This window comes from Apaloderma vittatum, unplaced genomic scaffold (genome assembly GCF_000703405.1).
Source record: "Apaloderma vittatum isolate BGI_N311 unplaced genomic scaffold, ASM70340v1 scaffold41530, whole genome shotgun sequence".
NCBI classification, from domain to species: domain Eukaryota; kingdom Metazoa; phylum Chordata; class Aves; order Trogoniformes; family Trogonidae; genus Apaloderma; species Apaloderma vittatum.
This window is the reverse complement of record NW_009695783.1, coordinates 1,948-3,363: the sequence shown is the minus strand read 5'-3', so window position 1 is coordinate 3,363 and position 1,416 is coordinate 1,948. Positions and strand designations below refer to the sequence as shown.

The window sequence follows — 1,416 nt, the reverse complement described above, 5'->3', positions numbered from 1 at the left end:
GAAGACAGAGTGTGAATGTGAGGAGGGGGCTGAGAGGGGCCCAGGACTCACTTTCCCGATGAGCTTGCCCCGCTTGCTCATGCAGATGTACTTCTCGCTCTCGGCCCCCTTGATGCGGACGCGGCTCCCGAAGGTGTCCGTCTCTACGATGAGCTTGGCTGTGAGGAAGAGAGCAGGGGAGAAGTGTCCCAGGTGGGCTGTTGTACCCCCCCAACCCTAAAAACCACCCCCTTCTCCCTGCCTGCTTCTCACCCCGCAGCATCCCTCCCTGCCCATCACCGGGGCAGCCCTCGCCGGGGGATGCTCCCCAACCATGATGCTAAAGGAGCCTTTGTTAAAACCCAGCAGAGTCAAACCGGGCGTTTGATGAGAGTGCTGGGGAGAGTGACGGCCCCTTCCTCCCCCCTCTCTGCCCCTGCACATCTGCATTGTTGGTGATTCAATGGGTTCTCCAGGGCTCGACCGAGTCCAGCACCGGGCAGGTTAATTATCCTCGTCCTCCTTGTTTCTCTACAGCACAGCAGGGGCTGCAAAGGTTGGGAGCGACACCGAAACCGATGACCCCGGCGTGTCCCGCGCTCTCAGCAGCCCGTGCCTGAGCAGGCAGTTAGATCTGGAAAGGTGGTGAGCCAGCCTCGCCTTTCACTCGGCTTTGAAAAGCCCTGCCAAAAAGCTTTTAGATGCTGGCGATGCCAGCCTGGGCTTTTGTGGGGCTGCGATGGCCATCACCGCAGTGTCAGGGCTGGAGCTCCCCAGCAAAGCCCGTGAGGAAAGGCGATGAGCCCTGGGTGGGCTGCCCACGCTGCCCACCCTGTGTGGGTATTTAAGAGGCTGATGCCAGAATCAGGTGATTCTCCTCCAGGAAAGCTTCTCTGTCTTATGCAGGAAAGAGATTAGAAAGCAAAAGCCCTAAATATAGGGTTTATAAATGCTGCGTGGTATCAGCGAAACGCGTGATTTTTAGATGTTTTGAGGTCAGGGCTGGCTGATCCAGAGCCATGCTCTCATGGGGGCTATTTAGGAGATTTTTCTGGGTATAAAACCAAGCAATTTGAACCTCCCTGCACCCCTAATTCCCCCTGGCAAAACTTTCCCAGCCCTGGCAGACCCCTCACCAAACTTGTTGCCGTCCTCGGCGGTGGCGGTGATCCTTTTGCCGTTCACCTGGACGTGCTTGCCGCTGGTCCGGCTGTAGAGCTGGTACTCCCTGATCTGCCGGCGGCTCAGCTGGTCGGTCATGGCTCCCTGGTCCCTCACGTACTGGTTAAAATTAGGAGACGGTTGATTCTCCCCCTTTGTTTACAAAGGGAAAAATAAAATCAATTTGTTTTGGACAGCCGACGGCAAGGGGACGGAGCGGGGAGCCCGGGAGGGCTGGGGCTGGCCCCAGGGGACACGGGGATCCACCTGCCACCC

The 1,416-nt window shown here is 57.8% G+C and overlaps 1 protein-coding gene across 1 annotated transcript in view; it reads right to left on the bottom strand.

Moving 5' to 3' along the window:
* Positions 1 to 51: 51 nt before the first annotated feature.
* The window catches only part of LOC104276152 (fibroblast growth factor 17), a gene marked incomplete at both ends in the record, with an annotated part of 3,161 nt that continues 1,796 nt past the window's right edge, over positions 52 to 1,416 (bottom strand). The window contains 2 exons of the mRNA XM_009872354.1: positions 52 to 158; positions 1,116 to 1,293. Coding sequence (XP_009870656.1) covers positions 52 to 158; positions 1,116 to 1,293 — 285 coding nt within the window. The remainder of the gene's footprint in view (positions 159 to 1,115; positions 1,294 to 1,416) is intronic.